At 46.4% G+C, this 22,415-nt stretch overlaps 1 protein-coding gene and 1 long non-coding RNA gene across 2 annotated transcripts in view; both read left to right on the forward strand.

Annotated features, from left to right (window-relative positions):
• LOC143491268 (polymeric immunoglobulin receptor-like) overlaps positions 1 to 22,200 on the forward strand; it is a 41,582-nt gene extending 19,382 nt beyond the window's left edge. Inside the window, exons 7-8 of the mRNA XM_076990123.1 lie at positions 18,878 to 18,937; positions 19,248 to 22,200. Coding sequence (XP_076846238.1) covers positions 18,878 to 18,902 — 25 coding nt within the window. The 3' untranslated portion in view covers positions 18,903 to 18,937; positions 19,248 to 22,200. The remainder of the gene's footprint in view (positions 1 to 18,877; positions 18,938 to 19,247) is intronic.
• LOC143491275 (uncharacterized) lies at positions 983 to 10,935 on the forward strand. Its single transcript, XR_013125168.1, has 3 exons — positions 983 to 1,253; positions 5,293 to 5,622; positions 10,668 to 10,935. It is a non-coding gene; the product is annotated as an uncharacterized LOC143491275 (long non-coding RNA).
• Positions 22,201 to 22,415: the final 215 nt, after the last annotated feature.

Consider the following 22,415-nt stretch of genomic DNA (forward strand, 5'->3'; position numbering starts at 1 on the left):
GAACGTGTGTTGTAGTGTCTCTGTTCTGTGTGTGTGTGTGTGTGTGTGTGTGTGTGTATGTGTGTCCACTATGTGAATGTGCGTTGTGGTGTCTCTGTTCTGTGTGTGTGTGTGTGTGTGTGTGTGTGTGTGTGTGTGTGTGTGTGTGTGTGTCCACTATGTGAACGTGTGTTGTAGTGTCTCTGTTCTGTGTGTGTGTGTGTGTTTGTGTGTGTGTGTTCTGTGTGTGTGTGTGTGTTCTGTGTGTTTGTGTGTGTGTGTGTGTGTGTGTTTGTGTGTGTTCATTCCTCCTCTTGTCTCATGTGTTAAACTGATCTCATGATCATCTGAAGATTCATCCTGGTCATCCTCCTCCACACAGTGGATCTTCTCAGCTCTCCTTGTTCATTACAAACCTTCACAAAGTTCTTCACTGGGACACACTGTCCTTGCTGGATGTTGTTGTGGTGTCTGTTTGTCTTCACATCGTGAGAGACGTCTGATCTCCACACACCCCCATCATTCTTTTACGCACTTTCCGCCAGTTCGTTACTTCCTGATAGTTTTTGATACATCGACTGTGTCCATAACAGACCAGACTGTCACTAACAGATCAGACTGTGTCCCTAACAGACCAGACTGTGTCCCCAACAGACCAGACTGTGTCCCTAACAGACCAGACTGTGTCCCCAACAGACCAGACTGTGTACCCAACAGACCAGACTGTGTCCCTAACAGACCAGACTGTGTCTCTAACAGACCAGACTGTGTCCCTAACAGACCAGACTGTGTCCCTAACAGACCAGACTCCATGTTCTTCATTCTGCTCTGTGTTCTTGTCTTGTCTGGTACAGTCTGTTCCAGGATCAGTTCCTCCTCCACTCACAGAATTTAGAGATCACTGAATGAAGTAATTAATGTGTGGTACACTGCAGGTAGAAGGTGATGATGGTTTTATTGCACTGTGTCTTCTGCAGGCTGCACCAGGATGTATTCTCAAGAATTCTTTGTCAGTCGTTCTCCAGGAGAGTCTGTACTGCTGTCCTGCCGTTGTCCAGACAACCGTGACATCATCAAATGGACCGTTGGATCTTCACTTCAGCCTTCAGATCACACTGTGGTGTCTAATGAGACAGGACGCTACAGGGGCAGAGTCTCCATATTTGATCAAACACCCTCCAGTAACTTCTCTCTGCTCATCTCAAACCTCAGTGAAGAAGACACAGGACATTACTACTGTGGAGAGTCTACATATATCAACCTAGTCGTTAGAGGTGAGTCACTCAAATCTCAGTTCCAGCAGTGTGTAGAGGCAGTTTGAAAGTGTTCAGATGGTTTATGTTAGTGATCAAGAGTCTAAGGACACATGCTGGAAAGGTTTTTCTGTTTGTCAACTGAACATTAAAACAAACTGCACAAAAACACAAAATGACAATGTAGGCAAGTCAAGGCAAGTTTATTTCTACAGCACCTTTCATACACACTGGAGTCTCAAAGTGGTTCATACACAAAAGAAAGAAGCTCATTAGGACGGAGCTCCATCATGTTGGGAAGGTCACTGCAGTGAGGAGGCAGGAGCAGCAGGTGGAGAGAGTGGAGCTGTTACGTCTTTAATGTCCAGAACAACAGAGAAGCACCTACACAGATCACCAAACTAAAGGAAGACGCTAGACGCTACAGTAAGGGCTCCCAGCGCAGAGCTAAACAGACACTAGACTGGGCTGCTGGAGGAGAGAAGGAGACACGTTCAGGGTGCAGCAGACTGGCTCTCTCAGGACAGACTGGAGGATTCACAGCACTGAACGGAGGGACCTGTAGACATTTATAGACTGATACATGAGAAACAGGAGAGTTAGATGATAGGGAGGTGTGTCAGTGGGTGGAGACTGTGAGTGGGGGTGTGTCCTTGTGTAGGTGTGTCAGTGGGTGGAGACTGAGCGGGGTGTGTCCTTGTGTAGGTGTCTCAGTGGGTGGGGACTGTGAGTGGGGGTGTGTCCTTGTGTAGGTGTGTCAGTGGGTGGAGACTGAGTGGGGGGCATGTCCTTGTGTCGTTGTGTCAGCGGGTGGGGACTGAGCGGGGCGTGTCCTTGTGTAGGTGTCTCAGTAGGTGGGAGTGGTGAGTGGGGGCGTGTCCTTGTGTAGGTGTGTCAGTGGGTGGAGACTGTGAGTGGGGGTGTGTCCTTGTGTAGGTGTGTCAGTGGGTGGAGACTGTGAGTGGGGGTGTGTCCTCATGTAGGTGTGTCAGTAAGTGGGGACTGTGAGTGGGGGCGTGTCCTTGTGTAACTGTGTAAGTAGGTAGAGACTGTGAGCGGGGGCGTGTCCTTGTGTAGGTGTGTTTGGGAGTGGGCGTGTCCCCTGTGCTCTGGGACCAGCCTATCATGACAACTGCCAACAAAATATAACACACAAGATAAGATAAGATAAGATAAGATAAGATAAGATAATCCTATATTCATCCCGCCACGGGGAAATTTGCAATGTAACAGCAGTGGAGAGGAAGTAACAGAGAAAGGAAGTATTAAAAAAATATATAAGATAAAAATTTAAAACTGAATCTATATGTATAAAGGTTTACAAAACATAATGAAACTGAAAAATATAATTTGAATTTAGAGATATTGCACATAGCCGTATTGATTGCACATTATTCTGCATGTGGTAGCAATGTTAAACATTAACTACAGTCTATTGAGTGCACTACAGTCTGCTCTGGCCCTTCCTGTAGAGAGCAGCTGTGTTGTGGGGGGAGGGGAGGGTGGGTGTGGGGGGGGGGGGGGGGGCAGGGTGGGTGTGGGAGTGGGGGGGGGGGGCAGGGTGGGTGTGGGAGTGGGGGGAGAGCAGGGTGGGTGTGGGAGTGGGGGGGGGGGGCAGGGTGGGTGTGGGAGTGGGGGGAGAGCAGGGTGGGTGTGGGAGTGGGGGGAGGGCAGGGTGGGTGTGGGAGTGGGGGGGGCAGGGTGGGTGTGGGAGTGGGGGGGGGCAGGGTGGGTGTGGGAGTGGGGGGAGGGCAGGGTGGGTGTGGGAGTGGGGGGGGGGGCAGGGTGGGTGTGGGAGTGGGGGGAGGGCGGGGTGGGTGTGGGAGTGGGGGGAGGGCAGGGTGGGTGTGGGAGTGGGGGGGGGGCAGGGTGGGTGTGGGAGTGGGGGGGGGGGCAGGGTGGGTGTGGGAGTGGGGGGAGGGCAGGGTGGGTGTGGGGGGAGGGCAGGGTGGGTGTGGGAGTGGGGGGAGGGCAGCGTGCTGGTAGTGCCAGACAGGGAGAATCCAGCAGTGGTGTTTGTGTAGTGAGGGGAGCAGGAGAATGATCAAACCTATTGAAGAAGAGATTGAGATCATTCACCCACTTCTGGTCCCCCACTGTGAGTCAGACTTCTTGTGACCTGAAGTAGTGTTGAGACTATTCCAGACTCCACTGTGAGTCAGACTTCTTGTGACCTGAAGTAGTGTTGAGACTATTCCAGACTCCACTGTGAGTCAGACTTCTTGTGACCTGAAGTAGTGTTGAGACTATTCCAGACTCCACTGTGAGTCAGACTTCTTGTGACCTGAAGTAGTGTTGAGACTATTCCAGACTCCACTGTGAGTCAGACTTCTTGTGACCTGAAGTAGTGTTGAGACTATTCCAGACTCCACTGTGAGTCAGACTTCTTGTGACCTGAAGTAGTGTTGAGACTATTCCAGACTCCACTGTGAGTCAGACTTCTTGTGACCTGAAGTAGTGTTGAGACTATTCCAGACTCCACTAACGTTGTTCTACTGCAGTTGGTCCTCCATCTTCCTCCTGTAGTTTTTACCCTCTCTGATCTTCCTCCTGTAGATGGTTTTACCCTCTCTGATCTTCCTCCTGTAGATGGTTTTACCCTCTCTGATCTTCCTCCTGTAGATGGTTTTACCCTCTCTGATCTTCCTCCTGTAGATGTTTTTACCCTCTCTGATCTTCCTCCTCAGTTCCTTCTGCACAGACTTCATCTCCTCCTTGTCACCCGATCTAAAAACCCTCTTCTTCTCCTTCAGGAGAGCCTTTATATCAGGGTTAATCCAGGGTATGTTGTTGGAGAAACACAGCACACTCCTGGTGGGTACAGTGTTTCCACACAGAAGTTGACATGTCATGCAGTGTGTGAGGCCCTCAATGTCGTCCCAGTGAGGAACACACAGTTCCTCCCACAGTATTGTGCTAAAACAGTCCTTCAGAGCCTCTTCAGCCTCTGTAGTCCATTTCTTCACTGTGCGAGTGACAGCTGGCTCTCTGTGTACGAAGGGTTTGTACACAGGCAGGAGATGAACCAGGTTGTGATCTGATCTTCCCAGGGGAAGGACCCAAAGAGGATACACTTCTTTATAACTGTACATAGTTTTAAGGTAATTTTAATGGGATCAAAAGTCACTCGTATGCATACTAGTAAAGTTTGTTTCACGTTCACATATTCTTAATTCATTCTTCAATATCTTTGACAGTATTAGCAAAAGTGCCAGAATATGAAAATTCTTATTTCTGGCAACTAAGACAAACATCTACAACTTTGTTTACATCAGGAATAGACGTATTTTAAATAGCAGACAACAAGTTATTTTAAATGTGCAACTTTCACCACTGCAACGTCTAAGGCACCGTCTACAAATTACCTTAACACGGACGCAAGGGGCGGTCGTGAAGGCCCCAGAGCACTACATACTCTGTTTTTTGAAATAATTTCAATAGCTTTTAAAAGGTCCTTCATAAGACCACCAAACAAGTTGTATTACATAAAGTGCATGGTGTATGGCAACCTACAACTTTTTTTTCTTTAATGGGTCGTGACTTAATGACAATGAGAAAAAGTGGGTCCCGGGCTGAGACCAGTTGAGAACCCCTGAACTAGACACACTGGTCCTACTGATTTATAGACCAGTGATAACTAGACACACTGGTCCTACTGATTTATAGACCAGTAATAACACCTTGAAGTCTCTCCTGAATTGTACACGTAGCCAGTGTAAGATCTTAAGAATGAGGGTGATGTGATAACTTCGTTGTAATGTAAAAAAATTAAAAGGAAACGTTAAATGCTAAAGGTTTAAAATATGAACATACATGACTGAAATAACAAAACAAACATGACTGTAATATCTGTCAACATACAATGTTTTTGTAAATGCATGAAGCATTGCTGAAAATTAAGGAGAGACATTTAAAGAAATTCTTTCTCCCACTCTCTCTCATTCTCTCTATCCCTCTCCAATTCTCTCTATTCCTCTCTCATTCTCTACCCCCCTCTTACTCTCTCCTCTCTCTCTCTCTCTCTCTCTCTCTCTCTCTCTCTCTCTCTCTCTCTCTCCAGGCTGCAGTCTATCAGAGAATAAGCAGCATGTTGAGGTCAGTAGATCTGCAGGAGAGTCTGTGTTCCTGTCCTGCTCCTGCACTGATATGAGTGGATGGTGGAGTGGAGTGTGGGGTGGAGAGTTGAGAGTGAAGTGGAGATCACCACACCATGAAGATCTCCACTCTACTCAACTCAGTCCCCACTACAGTGGCAGAGTTCAGAGGTTTAATGAGGAATCTCCAGGAAATCTATCTCTACTGATCTCAGACCTGACTGAAGAGGATAGTGGATTATATTCATGCTGGATTAATCACAATCAACACAGGAACTTCAGTCTCACTGTTAAAGGTACACTGATGAATTTTGACATATTTTGTTACAGCTGCACAAATATATATGTAACAGGGTGACAGAAGCAGCTGACACAGGTTGTGACAAATCCATTTTAATCTCTAAGTCCATTATAGACACAGCACAGATTAAACGTGTAAAGTCTCTGAAAGTCACATGACACTCTGTGAAGGGCAGATGGAACACACAGCACTGTGTGGACGGACCTGTGGGTGACAGTGATGTGAAACAAGTGATAATGACCTAATAACTGGGGGATTGTGATGGAGGGAGTGATACAAGTGATAATGACCTAATAACTGGGGGATTGTGATGGAGGGAGTGAAACAAGTGATAATGACCTAATAACTGGGGGATTATGATGGAGGGAGTGATACAAGTGATAATGACCTAATAACTGGGGGATTGTGATGGAGGGAGTGTACTGGAGGTGGGGTGTGTGGAAGTGGCTGTAACGAGGCTCGCGCCCTGGAGCGAGAAGACGGACACAATTGCTGAGAAGAGCGAGATTTATTAAAGGGAATACCATACTCATCGTCAGAAAGCCAGGCAGGGTCGATCACAGGAGGGCAGTCCGAAAAACATGCAAACACGGGCATTACAAAACAGGGGAACACGAGTAACAGGCGAGGAATCAAAAGACAGGGACACAAAACGGTCGGGTACAACGCTGAACAAGAACTTAGTCAAACCAATCAAACAAAATACCAGACAAAGGACAAGGGAGACTCAGGGGCTTAAATACAAGGAATCTAACGAGGGGCAGGTGACGGTAATAACACGGGGCGTGGTAACAAACAAGGTAATCACAGAGACGAACGAGCGGGGCGGGGTAAACAGGTACGAAACACAGACACGAGGGAGTGACAGCTAACGGAGGGGGGCACGGTCATACGTGACAGTACTCCCCCTCAAGGCGTGCCACTCCGGGGCACGCAAGGGCAGACAGGGCAGGGGACCACGGGACACAGGACAAGGGACCAGGGGCATGGCAGGGACTGGAGACAGGGGGGCAGAGACTGGCCAGGAGCCGGGTAGGGACTGGGCAGGACAGGGGACACAATGAGACCCGACAGGGCCAGGGCGAGGAATAGGGGCAGGGCCAGACGAGACAGGACCGGGAACAGACACGGGAGCGGGGCCAGGGGACAGGGCGGAGGCAAACACAGAGGCAAAGACACCATGAACAACGGAGACAGGCACTGGCACAAGGTGGGTGACAACTTGGGGAACAGACATGGGGACAGGGACAGAGATGACACCACGGGAAACAGACACAGGAACAGGAACATGGACACGAACAGACACAACCACGGGGACAGGGACCAAAACAAAACCAGGGATGGGACCAGGGAGCAAGGGGAACACGGGCAACGGAACATAGGAGGCACATGGCGGAGCAGGGGGAACACAAAGTCCATGCCCAACAGGGGGCAGCACAGTCCCAAGGGCAACAGGCGGGGTCCGCTGGCGTGCAGCGGGAACAGGCGGGGTCCGCTGGCGGGCAGCGGGGACAGGAGCCGGCAGGCGGGCAGCGGGAACAGGAGCCGGCAGGCGGGCAGCGGGAACAGGAGCTGGCATGGACAACCTCCTCCGGGTCGCGGGTACAGGAACAGGCCCGAACCTGACGTCCTTGGGGGGCGGAACCACCGGGCTGACGTCCTCGGGGGGCGGAACCGCCACACTGACGTCCTCAGGGGGCGGAACCGCCGCACTGACGTCCTCGGGGGGCGGAGTCACCGCACTGACGTCCTCGGGGGGCGGAGTCGCCGCACTGATGTCCTCGGGGGGTGGAGTCGCCGCACTGACGTCCTCGGGGGGCGGAGTCGCCGCACTGACGTCATCGGGGGCGGAGTCGCCGCACTGACGTCATCGGGGGGCGGAGTCGCCGCACTGACGTCCTCGGGGGGCGGAGTCGCCGCACTGACGTCCTCGGGGGGCATGTCCGCCGCACTGACGTCATCGGGGGGCGTGTCCGCCGCACTGACGTCCTCGGGGGGCATGTCCGCCGCACTGACGTCATCGGGGGGCGTGTCCGCCGTACTGACGTCATCGGAGGGCGTGTCCGCCATACTGACGTCATCGGGGGGCGTGTTCGCCATACTGACGTCCTCGGGGGGCGTGACCGCCATACTGACGTCACCGGGGGTCCGAGCCGGCCACTCCTGGGTTGAGTGGCCAGTACTCCCCCCCAAAAAATTCTTGGGGGGCCTTCGGGGAGCGGCTTCCGGGAGGACGACGATTTCATGCGCTGTGGCGGCAGAGCTCTGAACTGGGGGCGTGGTCTTCCTCCTTCCCCGGTCCGCGTCTGGAAGAACATACAGACACAACTGCTTCTCGGTGGCTTTCCTGGTGACTCCGCCTCGTCGGAGGTATCGGGAGCTCACAACGACTTTTGAAAGCCAACCGAGAGCCAAGCCAACGCTCGTCTGCACATTCATTCCGTCTGCCCGACTCTCGCGCTACAGGCTGGAGTCGGGCAGACACATAGCGCTTACCAGGGAGCTCGTCGCCAAAGCCAGACGTTGGAACTGTCTTCGCTTTTTTCTTACAGCGACGAGACTCCCCTGTACCCACAGCGCAAGGGGATTTCCTGTCTCTGGTTCGTGCGTACTGCAATACCGGAGAGTCGAACCGGATTAATCCAGCCAACATCTTATTACAGTGTTTGAACTCACCAGAGTCTCGCTCTCTCGCTGTGTCCTTGGGTGGTCTGGTATTATGTAACGAGGCTCGCGCCCCGGAGCGAGAAGACGGACACAATTGCTGAGAAGAGCGAGATTTATTAAAGGGAATACCATACTCATCGTCAGAAAGCCAGGCAGGGTCGATCACAGGAGGGCAGTCCGAAAAACATGCAAACACAGGCATTACAAAACAGAGGAACACGAGTAACAGGCGAGGAATCAAAAGACAGGGACACAAAACGGTCGGGTACAACGCTGAACAAGAACTTAGTCAAACTAATCAAACAAAATACCAGACAAAGGACAAGGGAGACTCAGGGGCTTAAATACAAGGAATCTAACGAGGGGCAGGTGACGGTAATAACACGGGGCGTGGTAACAAACAAGGTAGTCACAGAGACGAACGAGCGGGGCGGGGTAAACAGGTACGAAACACAGACACGAGGGAGTTTGGAGTGACAGCTAACGGAGGGGGGCACGGTCATACGTGACAGTGGCCTACCCTGCCAATATTATACAATTTACAGTGAGAGGATGAGCAAAGAAATAATATCTTGAGTCTGTGACATTTCTGTAAAGCAAAACTGAAGCATTTATTGTAATTTAAATCAGGCTAGGGTCAAAACCAGAACAAGAACAAAACCAGGGAGCATAACAAAACAGTTAAAAACCAGGGGTGAGTTTCCCAAAACGTTCTTAGCGCTAAGTACTTCGTAACCTCGTTCTTACGTACGAGGTTAAGAAGTACTTAGCGCTAAGAACGTTTTGGGAAACTCACCCCAGTATGAGATCAAAACCAGTCTAATACCAAAACCAGTCTAAGATCAAAACCAGGAAGTAAAATGGTACACAGAGACCACTACACATGGATAATGACAGACAGGTAACATGGAGAAACCATGAAGTACACTTGGAGAACTGGAGACAACTCCTCACAGGGAATCAAGTTCTCCTTCATCCTGCTTCTAGTTAAAAACTTATAAAGAGGCTTCATGTGTGTCAGTGTGTGTTTGTGTGTGTCAGTGTGTGTTTGTGTGGGCCAGTGCTCTATCTGGACTGTGTAGCAGCTGTTAATCACCGTCTGAATTCTTCAGATCACACACACTGAGGAAACAGTGCTGTGTGAACACTGATTATCAATGCCCCTTCACAAGACCTCACATTAGAGACCAACTACACCCACCACAAGACCTCACACTAGAGACCAACTACATCCAGCGCAAGACCTCACATTAGAGACCAACTACACCCAGTACAAGACCTCACAATAGAGACCAACTACACCCAGCACAAGACCTCACATTAGAGACCAGCTACACCCAGCACAACACCTCACACTAGAGACAGAGTCAGCTACACCCAACACAAGACCTCACACTAGAGACAGAGTCAACTACACCCAGCTCAAGTTGGTTGTTAGGGTAGAGCATTTGACTGTGACTTGTTCCTGGTGGAGCTCCTGTTATAGAAGATCTAGAAGAAGATTCAGATCTAGGCAGGATGGGATGTGTTTATCTGGTCATACATGTACATGTGTGTCCGGTACACTGAAATGTCTCTCTTCACGTATCCCAATTTCTTTATGAGCTCAGAGGGGTACAACACCTACTTCACCTGCTAACAGCTGATATAAAGTGTGATTATCAGATTAATATAAATGACTTGAAATGAAAGATAGTATGTCCTTTAATATTAGGTCATGTGACTTCGAACATCATTTATTTACGTAAAGCTTAACACTGGCTAAATGTAAAGGGGGAGGGTCCTGTGCATTATGTAAATCCAACAGATGTAGCTACTACACCTTGTAGGGGTACAATGAGATACTACAGCTACTATACCTTGTAGGTGTATAGTGAGAGACTATAGCTACTACACCTTGTAGGTGTACAGTGAGAGACTACAGCTACTTCACATTGCAGGTGTACAGTGAGAAATTTCAGCTACTAAACCTTGTAGGTGTACAGTGAGAGACTACAGCTACTACACCTTGTAGGTGTACAGTGAGAGATTACAGCTACTACACCTTGTAGGTGTACAGTGAGAGATTACAGCTACTAAACCTTGTAGGAGTACAGTGAGAGACTACAGCTACTTCACCTTGTAGTTGTACAAAATTACACATTTTTCAAATTACAAAAAAGCATCAGAAATTGAGTTAGCAGATTCAGTCCTAGACCACCATAATAGTTGGTGCTTTAGCAATGGTAAATAATAGAGACTGAAAAATGAAGAATCTATGCTCAATATGCCGTTACTAAAATAACAAATCTAAAGGTGCCTAAGACGTCTGCACAATTGTGTATTTCATAAATGAATTCAATCTCCAGTAAACAGATAATGCATGTTTGGCAGGCTGCACACTGTCAGAGAGTCCAGGGGCAGAACTGATCAAATACCCCGGAGAGTCTGTTCTCCTGACCTGTTCCTGCACTGACCACCACATCAAACCTGCCAGTGTCAAATGGGAGCATCTGATCTCCAGTACTGAGTCTGCATGGACAGAGGTGTCCAACGGGACCAGACACCACAGAGACAGAGTCCACATGTCTCACCAGAACCATCCAGCAAATCTCTCTCTACTCCTCTCTAACCTGACTGAGGAAGACCAGGGAACATACAGGTGTACAGTCAACAACAACCAGTCCATCAGCATCCGCCTCTCCATTAAAGGTAAAAGAGTTCAAGCTCAACTAAACCTTTCAGCACTGTGTCTCGTCTCAACTACACCCTGCACAAGACCTCATACTAGAGACTAATTCAGCTACACCCAGTGCAAGAACTCACACTAGAGACCAACTACATCCAGCGCAAGACCTCACATTAGAGACCAACTACACCCAGTACAAGACCTCACAATAGAGACCAACTACACCCAGCACAAGACCTCACATTAGAGACCAGCTACACCCAGCACAAGACCTCACACTAGAGACCAACTACACCCAGCACAAGACCTCACACTAGAGACCAACTACACCCAGCACAAGACCTCACAATAGAGACCAACTTCACCCAGCACAACAACTCACAATAGAGACCAACTACACCCAGCACAACACCTCACACTAGAGACAGAGTCAGCTACACCCAACACAAGACCTCACACTAGAGACAGAGTCAACTACACCCAGCTCAAGTTGGTTGTTAGGGTAGAGCATTTGACTGTGGCTTGTTCCTGGTGGAGCTCCTGTTATAGAAGATCTAGAAGAAGATTCAGATCTAGGCAGGATGGGATGTGTTTATCTGGTCATACATGTACATGTGTGTCCGGTACACTGAAATGTCTCTCTTCACGTATCCCAATTTCTTTATGAGCTCAGAGGGGTACAATACCTACTTCACCTGCTAACAGCTGATATGAAGTGTGATTATCAGATTAATATAAATGACTTGAAATGAAAGATAGTATGTCCTTTAATATTAGGTCATGTGACTTCGAGCATCAATTATTTACGTAAAGCTTAACACTGGCTAAATGTAAAGGGGGAGGGTCCTGTGCATTATGTAAATCCAACAGATGTAGCTACTACACCTTGTAGGGGTACAATGAGATACTACAGCTACTATACCTTGTAGGTGTATAGTGAGATACTACAGCTACTTCACATTGCAGGTGTACAGTGAGAAATTTCAGCTACTAAACCTTGTAGGTGTACAGTGAGAGACTACAGCTACTACACCTTGTAGGTGTACAGTGAGAGATTACAGCTACTACACCTTGTAGGTGTACAGTGAGAGATTACAGCTACTAAACCTTGTAGGAGTACAGTGAGAGACTACAGCTACTTCACCTTGTAGTTGTACAAAATTACACATTTTTCAAATTACAAAAAAGCATCAGAAATTGAGTTAGCAGATTCAGTCCTAGACCACCATAATAGTTGGTGCTTTAGCAATGGTAAATAATAGAGACTGAAAAATGAAGAATCTATGCTCAATATGCCGTTACTAAAATAACAAATCTAAAGGTGCCTAAGACGTCTGCACAATTGTGTATTTCATAAATGAATTCAATCTCCAGTAAACAGATAATGCATGTTTGGCAGGCTGCACACTGTCAGAGAGTCCAGGGGCAGAACTGATCAAATACCCCGGAGAGTCTGTTCTCCTGACCTGTTCCTGCACTGACCACCACACCAAACCTGCCAGTGTCAAATGGGAGCATCTGATCTCCAGTACTGAGTCTGCATGGACAGAGGTGTCCAACGGGACCAGACACCACAGAGACAGAGTCCACATGTCTCACCAGAACCATCCAGCAAATCTCTCTCTACTCCTCTCTAACCTGACTGAGGAAGACCAGGGAACATACAGGTGTACAGTCAACAACAACCAGTCCATCAGCATCCGCCTCTCCATTAAAGGTAAAAGAGTTCAAGCTCAACTAAACCTTTCAGCACTGTGTCTCGTCTCAACTACACCCAGCACAAGACCTCATACTAGAGACTAATTCAGCTACACCCAGTGCAAGAACTCACACTAGAGACCAACTACATCCAGCGCAAGACCTCACATTAGAGACCAACTACACCCAGTACAAGACCTCACAATAGAGACCAACTACACCCAGCACAAGACCTCACATTAGAGACCAGCTACACCCAACACAAGACCTCACACTAGAGACAGAGTCAACTACACCCAGCTCAAGTTGGTTGTTAGGGTAGAGCATTTGACTGTGACTTGTTCCTGGTGGAGCTCCTGTTATAGAAGATCTAGAAGAAGATTCAGATCTAGGCAGGATGGGATGTGTTTATCTGGTCATACATGTACATGTGTGTCCGGTACACTGAAATGTCTCTCTTCACCTATCCCAATTTCTTTATGAGCTCAGAGGGGTACAATACCTACTTCACCTGCTAACAGCTGATATGAAGTGTGATTATCAGATTAATATAAATGACTTGAAATGAAAGATAGTACGTCCTTTAATATTAGGTCATGTGACTTCGAACATCATTTATTTACGTCAAGCTTAACACTGGCTAAATGTAAAGGGGGAGGGTCCTGTGCATTATGTAAATCCAACAGATGTAGCTACTACACCTTGTAGGGGTACAATGAGATACTACAGCTACTATACCTTGTAGGTGTACAGTGAGAGACTACAGCTACTACACCTTGTAGGGGTACAATGAGATACTACAGCTACTATACCTTGTAGGTGTACAGTGAGAGACTATAGCTACTACACCTTGTAGGTGTACAGTGAGAAATTTCAGCTACTAAACCTTGTAGGTGTACAGTGAGAGACTACAGCTACTACACCTTGTAGGTGTACAGTGAGAGATTACAGCTACTACACCTTGTAGGAGTACAGTGAGAGACTACAGCTACTTCACCTTGTAGTTGTACAAAATTACACATTTTTCAAATTACTAAAAAGCATCAGAAATTGAGTTAGCAGATTTAGTCCTAGACCACCATAATAGTTGGTGCTTTAGCAATGGTAAATAATAGAGACTGAAAAATGAAGAATCTATGCTCAATATGCCGTTACTAAAATAACAGTAATCTCTAGTAAACAGATAATGCATGTTTGGCAGGCTGCACACTGTCAGAGAGTCCAGGGGCAGAACTGATCAAATACCCCGGAGAGTCTGTTTTCCTGCCCTGTTCCTGCACTGACCACCACACCAAACCTGCCAGTGTCAAATGGGAGCATCTGATCTCCAGTACTGAGTCTGCATGGACAGAGGTGTCCAACGGGACCAGACACCACAGAGACAGAGTCCACATGTCTCACCAGAACCATCCAGCAAATCTCTCTCTACTCCTCTCTAACCTGACTGAGGAAGACCAGGGAACATACAGGTGTACAGTCAACAACAACCAGTCCATCAGCATCCGCCTCTCCATTAAAGGTAAAAGAGTTCAAGCTCAACTAAACCTTTCAGCACTGTGTCTCGTCTCAACTACACCCAGCACAAGACCTCATACTAGAGACTAATTCAGCTACACCCAGTGCAAGAACTCACACTAGAGACCAACTACATCCAGCGCAAGACCTCACATTAGAGACCAACTACACCCAGTACAAGACCTCACAATAGAGACCAACTACACCCAGCACAAGACCTCACATTAGAGACCAGCTACACCCAGCACAAGACCTCACACTAGAGACCAACTACACCCAGCACAAGACCTCACACTAGAGACCAACTACACCCAGCACAAGACCTCACAATAGAGACCAACTTCACCCAGCACAACACCTCACAATAGAGACCAACTACACCCAGCACAACACCTCACACTAGAGACAGAGTCAGCTACACCCAACACAAGACCTCACACTAGAGACAGAGTCAACTACACCCAGCTCAAGTTGGTTGTTAGGGTAGAGCATTTGACTGTGACTTGTTCCTGGTGGAGCTCCTGTTATAGAAGATCTAGAAGAAGATTCAGATCTAGGCAGGATGGGATGTGTTTATCTGGTCATACATGTACATGTGTGTCCGGTACACTGAAATGTCTCTCTTCACGTATCCCAATTTCTTTATGAGCTCAGAGGGGTACAATACCTACTTCACCTGCTAACAGCTGATATGAAGTGTGATTATCAGATTAATATAAATGACTTGAAATGAAAGATAGTACGTCCTTTAATATTAGGTCATGTGACTTCGAACATCATTTATTTACGTCAAGCTTAACACTGGCTAAATGTAAAGGGGGAGGGTCCTGTGCATTATGTAAATCCAACAGATGTAGCTACTACACCTTGTAGGGGTACAATGAGATACTACAGCTACTATACCTTGTAGGTGTACAGTGAGAGACTACAGCTACTACACCTTGTAGGGGTACAATGAGATACTACAGCTACTATACCTTGTAGGTGTACAGTGAGAGACTATAGCTATTACACCTTGTAGGTGTACAGTGAGAAATTTCAGCTACTAAACCTTGTAGGTGTACAGTGAGAGACTACAGCTACTACACCTTGTAGGTGTACAGTGAGAGATTACAGCTACTACACCTTGTAGGAGTACAGTGAGAGACTACAGCTACTTCACCTTGTAGTTGTACAAAATTACACATTTTTCAAATTACTAAAAAGCATCAGAAATTGAGTTAGCAGATTTAGTCCTAGACCACCATAATAGTTGGTGCTTTAGCAATGGTAAATAATAGAGACTGAAAAATGAAGAATCTATGCTCAATATGCCGTTACTAAAATAACAGTAATCTCTAGTAAACAGATAATGCATGTTTGGCAGGCTGCACACTGTCAGAGAGTCCAGGGGCAGAACTGATCAAATACCCCGGAGAGTCTGTTTTCCTGCCCTGTTCCTGCACTGACCACCACACCAAACCTGCCAGTGTCAAATGGGAGCATCTGATCTCCAGTACTGAGTCTGCATGGACAGAGGTGTCCAACGGGACCAGACACCACAGAGACAGTGTCCACATGTCTCACCAGAACCATCCAGCAAATCTCTCTCTACTCCTCTCTAACCTGACTGAGGAAGACCAGGGAACATACAGGTGTACAGTCAACAACAACCAGTCCATCAGCATCCGCCTCTCCATTAAAGGTAAAAGAGTTCAAGCTCAACTAAACCTTTCAGCACTGTGTCTCGTCTCAACTACACCCTGCACAAGACCTCATACTAGAGACTAATTCAGCTACACCCAGTGCAAGAACTCACACTAGAGACCAACTACATCCAGCGCAAGACCTCACATTAGAGACCAACTACACCCAGTACAAGACCTCACAATAGAGACCAACTACACCCAGCACAAGACCTCACATTAGAGACCAACTACACCCAGCACAAGACCTCACACTAGAGACCAACTACACCCAGCACAAGACCTCACACTAGAGACCAACTACACCCAGCACAAGACCTCACAATAGAGACCAACTTCACCCAGCACAACACCTCACAATAGAGACCAACTACACCCAGCACAACACCTCACACTAGAGACAGAGTCAGCTACACCCAACACAAGACCTCACACTAGAGACAGAGTCAACTACACCCAGCTCAAGTTGGTTGTTAGGGTAGAGCATTTGACTGTGACTTGTTCCTGGTGGAGCTCCTGTTATAGAAGATCTAGAAGAAGATTCAGATCTAGGCAGGATGGGATGTGTTTATCTGGTCATACATGTACATGTGTGTCCGGTACACTGAAATGTCTCTCTTCACGTATCCCAATTTCTTTATGAGCTCAGAGGGGTACAATACCTACTTCACCTGCTAACAGCTGATATGAAGTGTGATTATCAGATTAATATAAATGACTTGAAATGAAAGATAGTACGTCCTTTAATATTAGGTCATGTGACTTCGAACATCATTTATTTACGTCAAGCTTAACACTGGCTAAATGTAAAGGGGGAGGGTCCTGTGCATTATGTAAATCCAACAGATGTAGCTACTACACCTTGTAGGGGTACAATGAGATACTACAGCTACTATACCTTGTAGGTGTACAGTGAGAGACTATAGCTACTACACCTTGTAGGTGTACAGTGAGAAATTTCAGCTACTAAACCTTGTAGGTGTACAGTGAGAGACTACAGCTACTACACCTTGTAGGTGTACAGTGAGATATTACAGCTACTACACCTTGTAGGAGTACAGTGAGAGACTACAGCTACTTCACCTTGTAGTTGTACAAAATTACACATTTTTCAAATTACTAAAAAGCATCAGAAATTGAGTTAGCAGATTTAGTCCTAGACCACCATAATAGTTGGTGCTTTAGCAATGGTAAATAATAGAGACTGAAAAATGAAGAATCTATGCTCAATATGCCGTTACTAAAATAACAGTAATCTCTAGTAAACAGATAATGCATGTTTGGCAGGCTGCACACTGTCAGAGAGTCCAGGGGCAGAACTGATCAAATACCCCGGAGAGTCTGTTTTCCTGCCCTGTTCCTGCACTGACCACCACACCAAACCTGCCAGTGTCAAATGGGAGCATCTGATCTCCAGTACTGAGTCTGCATGGACAGAGGTGTCCAACGGGATCAGACACCACAGAGACAGAGTCCACATGTCTCACCAGAACCATCCAGCAAATCTCTCTCTACTCCTCTCTAACCTGACTGAGGAAGACCAGGGAACATACAGGTGTACAGTCAACAACAACCAGTCCATCAGCATCCGCCTCTCCATTACAGGTAAAAAAGTTCAAGCTCAACGAAACCTTTCAGCACTGTGGTTCTGAGAGGGAGTAGCAGACTCAAACCTCACCATGTGGATCTCACAGTGCAGCTTAACAGCAGTTAACCAAACCTTAACACAAACACCCAGTTTTCCTTTAACACACACTCATTATTCCATTAACACACACTCAAAATGTCTTACACCATTTTTTCTTACATTCTGTTTCTCCTCCTAAGAACTGCAGCCAACTGTTAAGAACCTGGGGGATCATCAATCACCAAACACCAATAACCACCAGACGAGTTCTGGCCTGTGGAAGCCAACCACCAATCAGATGCTGCTGCTGTCATTGGTGCTACTGCTAGTGCTGCTAGTGGTTGCTGGAGTTTACTGCACATGTGTGAAAGGTATGAATAAACACACAGTGTGACATAGTAACAGTGAACAGAGTGAAAGGGTGAATAATGTAACAGGGACAACAGTGTGATTGTGTGACTAATGTGACAGTGACAGGGTGAACCGTGTAACAAGATGAACAGTGTGACAGGGTTAATAGTGTGACAGTATGAACCGTGTGATAGTGTAACAGGGTGAACAGTGTGATAGTGTAACAGTGTGAACCATGTGATAGTGTAACAGGGTGAACAGTGTGAACAGTGTGATAATGTAACAGGGTGAACAGTGTAACAGTGTGGTCAGCTATGTTGACATACACACTGCAGCACCACTGTGGTGTTGGTGTGAGTAAGAAACTGAACCAAGATGTTGACATCAGCAGAATTCCTGAGTGGTGTGTGTGTAGTGCTTCATCTTCACACTTACATCCAGTCCAACAGGTCAGGGGTCATGTGTGATGATGTAAACAACGTCCCAGCATGTGTGTGAGTGACAGATGCTCATATTCTCATTACTCAGGAAGAAAACAAAACAGTCAAGAGAAGAGAGGAGAAAGCAAACACAACGAGGTAAAACATCTCCTGAATGTGTGTGTGTGTGTGTGTGTTTGTGTGTGTCCCTCGTTCATGGTACAAAAGAAGAAAGATAGCAAATACAGGTGTGTGTGTGTGTGTGTGTGTGTGTGTGTGTGAGTGAGAAAGATAGAGAGAGAGACAGAAACCATATATCCAAGCAGACAGTAACGTGGGGGTTAATAATGTCTCTCTAGGTTGAGGAGAGTGTGATATATTCAGACAGTAACGTGGGGGTTAATAATGTCTCTCCAGGTTGAGGAGAGTGTGATATATTCAGACAGTAACGTGGGGGTTAATAATGTCTCTCCAGGTTGAGGAGAGTGTGATATATTCAGACAGCGTCTTTGACAGGAAGCGTCCGTCAGCAGGAGAGGAGGTATGTGGTGTCCTTGAGGATCAGTCCAGGGATGAACATCTACCACATGAAATCCACCAGTGTGTTTGTTCTCTTGTAGTGTGAGCTCACCTACTCAACCCTGAACCATGCAAAGAAGAGAGAACGAGCCCTCATACAGGTGAGCACATTAACCTGACAGGTGAGCCCATTAACCTGACAGGTGAGCACATTAACCTGACAGGTGAGAACATTAACCTGATATCTTATACTTCACAAAGTCACTCTACACCATTGCAAACTACAGCTAAGATTCACATGGTACATCTTTGCAAAATACTTGTTCATGTAATTTAACTGGTGTACTACAATGTGCAAAGAATGTAAACAAAACCACTGGTGGGTGTGTGTGTGTGTGTGTGTGTGTGTGTGTGTGTGTGTGTGTGTGTGTGTGTGTGTGTGTTTGTATGTGTGTGTTTGTCTCATTCCAGGATTATTCTGATTATTAGGAAAAGAGCCATCTGTTTATTCCAGGTTGAAAACAGTAGTTTATCACAGAACATGTATAAAACACCATCACAAACACAGTAGTGTGTAGGAGTTGTGGATGTTCCTGTGGGGGAGGCAGGATCTGGTGTTCCTCCATAAAACCATGGGGGGCAACAAATGGTGGGTTACCTCAAGAGGTTCCCATAGCAATGGGATAAAACTGACCATTTGTATTTTAGTTATATCAGTGTGTTTGTGTGGCATGTTTAGTCTCATTTTGCAGCTTGTTGTGTACTGGGAAAGGTGATGCTAACAGGGTAAGAGTTCCATCACTCCATGAGAAAGTTTGTCCTGTGTGGAAATGCACTCTGTATGCAAATGTACTCTGTTGTCTTTACCAACATCCTGATTCCCATTGGTTAACCTGGTTTTTGTGACTGTTCCTTTGAGATGCTGGGGGGTATAAAGGGAGAGGATTGTGGGTGCAGGACTCTTCCTCTTTCTTCTCTTTTCTTCTTCCTCATCCTCATCTTCTTCCTTTGCACCGTGAGGTAACCTGCACCGGTCGGTATTTCTGTTTCTGTTTGGGATTATCATTGTTATAGTACAATGGTTGTGTTATTGTTTTATATTTTGTTGGATATTGAATAAATCTGGTTAACTGTGTGGCCACAGTCTTCCTTATTAGTATCAGTTAAAGGTAAATCAATGCTAATACCAATTCCCTCTAAAGTATCACATCTGCTGCGCATGTTTATGATAAACCTGTGACAAGTGTGTTGCTTTAAGTTTCTAACATTCCTCCCCATGTCTCCTTAGTAAAACCTGTTGAGACATGGCAGTGTCACGTAGGGCTACGCCCCCCTCTCTAACTGTCACGTAGGGTTCCTGCTCTTCGTGTCTGTGTTGTTCCCTGCGTGTCTGTAACCATAGTTTCCCTCTGTTTCCCTCTGTGTGTCTTGTTTAGTTCCATGTATTTATAGTCTCTGTGTTTCCCTAGGCCGTCGTCCGTAGTTTTGTGGATTGGTGTGATCACGGCTATTTTGTCATTTGCGAACTCTGTTGTTTTGTTCCGTCCGCTTGTTTTACTCTCGCCTGTTCTGTGTTACTCTGCCCTGTTTGTTCAGTATGTCACTCCGTGTTTCATGTCCTGACTCCTTGGGTAATCTGACCTATGCCTTTCTGTTTGACAACGAGTTTGGAATTCCCTTCATTAAATCTCGCTCTCCTCAGGGTTTGTGTCCGCCTCCTAGCTCTATGGCGAGCTGTACGTTACACAGAGTGTAATTGTTGTTGTTTGTTATAGGCAGAGAAAAAAATCCAGAGTTCCAAAAACAAAAGTACAAAAAGAACAAGGCAAAAGGCAAGGTCAGAGAATCACAGGTCAAAGGTCAGAGAATCACATGTTTTTGTGATGCAATTGTGATGATTGGTGTCAGTGCTACCGGGCGGAAAAGTCATTGAGGCGGGTTTTGGGTGATTTTTTAGAGACTGGGATGATGGTGGCTGATCAAGGACAAAGTGGGATTAGTTTTGCACTAGGGCCCCATGCAACAAACAACCATTGCAAGAAGAAATTTGTTTGCTAGTTTATTTCTTTGGCGAAGATTTTAATACTCAACCGCTTCAGCTAGCCATCCGAAATCAAAAACTGTTTTGAACATTCGTGTGACGGCCAGACCTCCACGAATTCATCTTAAAGTCGACTGCAAATCCTCACACAACTGATCGTCAAGGGGCCACCGACTGACCGGCCACCACAACTTCCCCTGAATGGAGCAACGTGATCCAGCAGGACTTTTCTTCCAAAAGCGCCCAAAGGAGTCTTCATCAAGAGGATGCCTGGCCTTCAGTGCAGGCCGTGGATGGACACAACCAAGTAAGACTGTGGATCTGGGCAGACCTGGAGTGATACTGTATACCTCGTTGTAGCTGGAAGTAGTTGGTTCTCTAAAGCGAGAAAAGTGCAAATTAAAAACCCTTTCCAAAACAGCGAAGAAAAACTTGAAATAGGCCAGAGAGCAGCGCAGGAGTGAGAGCAGTTGAACAAACAGAGATCGAGAGAGAGAATGTGGTGACGAGACACTGAGGAACGCAACCCTGTACCAAAAGAGAAGACCGGCTGCAAGCACATAGCAAGATGCAGCAGTCTATAACAAAAACAGTGATATGCATCTATTGATGCAGTTTAAAAATATAGCATGCACAGTATGGTTATTAACGTTAGGTACTACTACAAGCATTTCAATCACAGATTAGCAAGTTTGTGCTTGTCTTTGACATCAGCCATTCTTATCTTTGCATGCCAAGCAAATGTTAGCCATGCATTTGCCACATACAGGACGTTTGCAAACATTGCAGATGGTAACGGTTCTGTTGCAGCTACATGCCACTCCTATCTGTACGTTGTGAGTGCCAAATATTTTGCTTTCAGTTTACTAACATTCCTCCCCATGTCTCCTTATTAAAACCTGTTGAGACATGGCAGAGTGTAGCTGTTGGTTGGGGAAAATGAGCCAATTGAGTAATTGTGAAGAGCCTGAAGGTCCTGTCACCTTGTACAATAGTGAATTATCAGTGTTTAAGTGCATCTGGGTTCTGTTGTTGATGCCTATAACTGGTCAGAATCACGAGACATATTGGGATCCACATGCGGGTTTATTATAATGAGGCAGAAAGCTGGAATTAAAAAAACAGACAAAAAGTGTAAAAATATCCAGAGATCCAAAAACAAAGGTGCAAAATGAACAAGACAAAAGGAAAGGTCAGATTCACAGAGATTCACAGGTCAAAGGTCAGAATCACAGGTCAAAGGTCAGAGAATCACAGGCAGAATTCAATACACAGGAAAACAGGCTAGAGTATGAGTAGAGTACGTTCGGTATGCGAACATTCACAAATAGAGCCATGTCCAAACTCTCCAGTCAGAACTCTTATTTTCCTGTCAAGAAGGTCAGACAACGCCCTCAAACAGATGGATGGAGATTTGTGCAGGAACTGCAGGCTCCTAATTATTCATGGCACTGACAAGTTGATTGACCTAAATATTTGTTTTGGGGGCAAAAACAAAGTGTTCTGAGCGAAGTTTGCAGGTATCCTCTGTTTTGAGAATTGGACTTGTTGTGATGCCAATGTTTTAAATCAACTGAGAAAAATTGTAAAGTGACTTA

This window comes from Brachyhypopomus gauderio, unplaced genomic scaffold (assembly GCF_052324685.1).
Source record: "Brachyhypopomus gauderio isolate BG-103 unplaced genomic scaffold, BGAUD_0.2 sc73, whole genome shotgun sequence".
NCBI classification, from domain to species: Eukaryota; Metazoa; Chordata; class Actinopteri; order Gymnotiformes; family Hypopomidae; genus Brachyhypopomus; species Brachyhypopomus gauderio.